Here is a 3301-nt window from a genome sequence, read left to right on the forward strand (position 1 = left end):
GTTGTTGTTGTTGTTGTTGTTGTTGTTGTTGTTGTTGTTGTTGTTGTTGTTACTGCTGCGGTAGTTAACATTGTTGTTGTTGTTTATTGTTGACAGTGAGAGTGACAATGACTTCTTGGAGACGTGTAGAGCGAGTGCGTTGCTAGCAGAGCTGGAGGATGATGATGAACTACCGGAGCCTGACGATGAGGATGAGGATGAAGATAACGAGGATGATAATGAGGACGATGACGAGTACGAGGAAGTGCTGGTGAGTGGCGCCATCTATCACGAGGTGCTGGTGAGTGGCGCCATCTATCACAAGGGGCTGGTGAGTGGCGCCATCTATCTCCTATGCGCTTGACCAGCCGTCGTGATCCATCTATCTATTCGATCTATCTATCTGTCTATTCACATCTATACATGTATTTATATGTATATATATAGTTGCCATGGTGACTTGGTATGTAATGATTCAGCTTGCATATGTGGAACTTGTAATGCCGTAACGTCTTCTCACGATGGTGGCATCCGCCCTCAGCATCCGCGGTAACCGTGATAACCGCATCATGTGTGTATGTGTTTTCGCAGGAGGAGGAGGAGTATGAGGTTCGCGGTTCGGCGACCAAGAAGCGAGCGTGGGACGACGAGTACGTGCTGAAGAGGCAATTCGCCGCGCTCATCCCCGCGTTCGACCCTCGCCCCGGACGCACCAACGTCAACCAGACCACCGACGTAGAGGTGCCGCTACCAGGTACGCGCGGGGTAGGGGGCGCCACTGCAGCGTGACTTGGGGGTAGGGGGCGTAGAGGTGCCGCTACCAGGTACGCGCGGGGTAGGGGGCGCCACCGCGGCACGACGTGTGGGGTAGGGGGCGCCACTGCGGCATGACTTGGGGGGCAGGGGGCGTAGAGGTGCTGCTACCAGGTACGCTCGGGGTAGGGGGCGCCACTGCGGCATGACTTGGGGGTAGGGGGCGCCACTGAAGGGCAGGGGCCGCCACCATGGCGTGACACGCAGGTAGGCGGAGCCACTGCAGGTTGACGCTGAGGGCGGGCGCTAAAGGGTGACAAGTATGGAAATAAATGTCAGATAACAAATATTAAATATCTACCTGGATAATCGTAGAACTCTTGTTTGAGCTTCGTGATAGGGAATACTATAAAGTACTAATAGTGGTTGTTGTGTAGTGTAGTTAGATGTGCCGCTGCCAGCTGCACACGAACGTGACTTGTTGAGGCAGGTTGATTACAGGTGTGATTGTTACGTGTTGATTAGAGGTATTGTGATTGTTACCTGTTGATTACAGGTATTATGATTGTTACCTGTTGATTACAGGTGTTATGATTGTTACCTGTTGATTACAGGTATTATGGTTGTTACCTGTTGATTACAGGTATTATAATTCTTACCTGTTGATTACAGGTATTATGGTTGTTACCTGTTGATTACAGATATTATGATTCTTACCTGTTGATTACAGGTGCACCAGAGTCAGCGTATTGGGAGGAGTCTGAAGCTCCTAGCTCACCTCGACTAAGTCTCGTTATCCGCGGACCTAACCTACCAGGGGTGAGTAACCACTCTATGTCATATATCCCAGATATTAAACTGTAACATGATGCGTGTTGCTGTAACATGACTGGTGTGATTGTAACATGATGCGTGTAGCTGTAAACATGACACGTGTGATTGTAACATGACGCGTGTGGTTGCGACACAGATCCGGACATAGAGGAGACGATGACGGCGTGCGGCGACACGATATTCCAGATTGTACAGCGTCTCATACAGAGGTCGGATATCGGAACGCGCCTTGACAAACTACGCCGGATATGGGAGCCCACTTACACGTACGTACAGCAGGGGGTGCTAGCGTGCGTGAGCCCACTTTACACGTACGTACACCAGGGGGCCGCTAGCTGGTGGCGTGAGCCACAACGTACGTACAGCAGGGCTAGGCGTCGCGTGAGCCATTACATGTACGTACACCAGGGGCGCTAGCGTGGCGGTCGAGGCCACTTACACGTACATACACCAGGGGCGATAGTATGTTACACGTACGTACACAGCGGGGTGCTATAATACGGAAGGATTCAGATTCTTTAATGTCTTTATGTTAGACATAAGTTAAAGTTTAGTTAACAATACTGGCATGTGTAATTAAGTTATAAGCGTAGAGTTGGCAACACGACATAGAACTTACAAACATAGATAGTAGATAGTGGTTTGAGTAGACTGTAGTTGGGAATGAGGGAGCCGATGTGAATGTGTGTGGTAAGTTCTTACATGGTCGGATCTTCTATGTTGCAGAATTCGTATAGTAGGAGAACGCAGCCAGAAGAAACAGAAAACCCAAACACTCAGAGGTTACTCAGATGTTTTTTTAATATATAAATATATCATTGGTTATGTCGTTCGCTGATTATAAGGGGTCATGTTGGTGTTAACTATGTAGCCACATAGATTTCATAATATAATATACTACTATATATATATAGAGTATATAGAGAAGAGATCTATATTATATTGGTAGTGCTGTCCATATAATTATTTCTTCAACCATCTACTATAATAAATTATATATTTATATTATATTTATATGTTGTGTGTGCGCCACGTGTCTGTGGTGCGTGTTGTGCTTGGAACGTGTGTGTGTATATTTATTTACTATAATCTGCGAATACGTTTTTCGGCTGTAAGCTAGTATGCGTAGACGACATCTCTCCCCCTAAGGGGCCCGCCTGATCCACTTGAACATTTTCCGCCACCAGGAGAGGAGGCCCCGCGCACCAAACCGAGTGTGTGATTCTGTCTACAGAAGGAAGCCTGTTCGCACGGCGTGGCAGCGCGGCCAGCGCACACGCGCCACCTGCTGTGATGGAGGACGTACTTACAGCTGCTGCGGGCTTGCTCTACCGTATCTCGATCCGGACCTCAGGCATCTGCGCCCAAGCAAGCACGAGGTAGTAACCGCCCTCTGGTGGCGTCGCAGGCAAGCATAAGCGGAGTTGCTCTCAGGCAAAGTCCGGGTAGGGTGGGACGCCGGGCGCATGTGGGTCCCACGTAGGATCCGTCTGTAAGGCGGTGTTCTAGAGGCCGTGGTAACAGCGGCGTGCTCTCGCCTTTGAACACACTGCACGGGGGTTGCTCGCAGCTCCCGGACTGTTCGCGGCAGCGCGCCGAACGTTGTTTTCAGTATGGCCGACGGGCAATCTGGCGCATCGCCGAATCTAACAATCATCGTCATCATCAACTTCGGGCATACCAAAGCACGACGTCGTCGTCTTCGCGAAGGCGCAATTACAATCATGGCAATCGG

At 49.7% G+C, this 3301-nt stretch overlaps 1 protein-coding gene across 1 annotated transcript in view; it reads left to right on the forward strand.

Annotated features, from left to right (window-relative positions):
* The window catches only part of LOC106815767 (E3 ubiquitin-protein ligase HECTD1-like), a gene marked incomplete at its 5' end in the record, with an annotated part of 54161 nt that overhangs the window by 37034 nt on the left and 13826 nt on the right, over positions 1-3301 (forward strand). Inside the window, 4 exon segments of the mRNA XM_014820273.1 lie at positions 97-250; positions 571-733; positions 1463-1555; positions 1703-1832. Of these exon segments, the coding sequence (XP_014675759.1) occupies positions 97-250; positions 571-733; positions 1463-1555; positions 1703-1832 (540 nt within the window).

Source organism: Priapulus caudatus, unplaced genomic scaffold (genome assembly GCF_000485595.1).
Source record: "Priapulus caudatus unplaced genomic scaffold, Priapulus_caudatus-5.0.1 Scaffold1196, whole genome shotgun sequence".
NCBI lineage: Eukaryota > Metazoa > Priapulida > Priapulimorpha > Priapulimorphida > Priapulidae > Priapulus > Priapulus caudatus.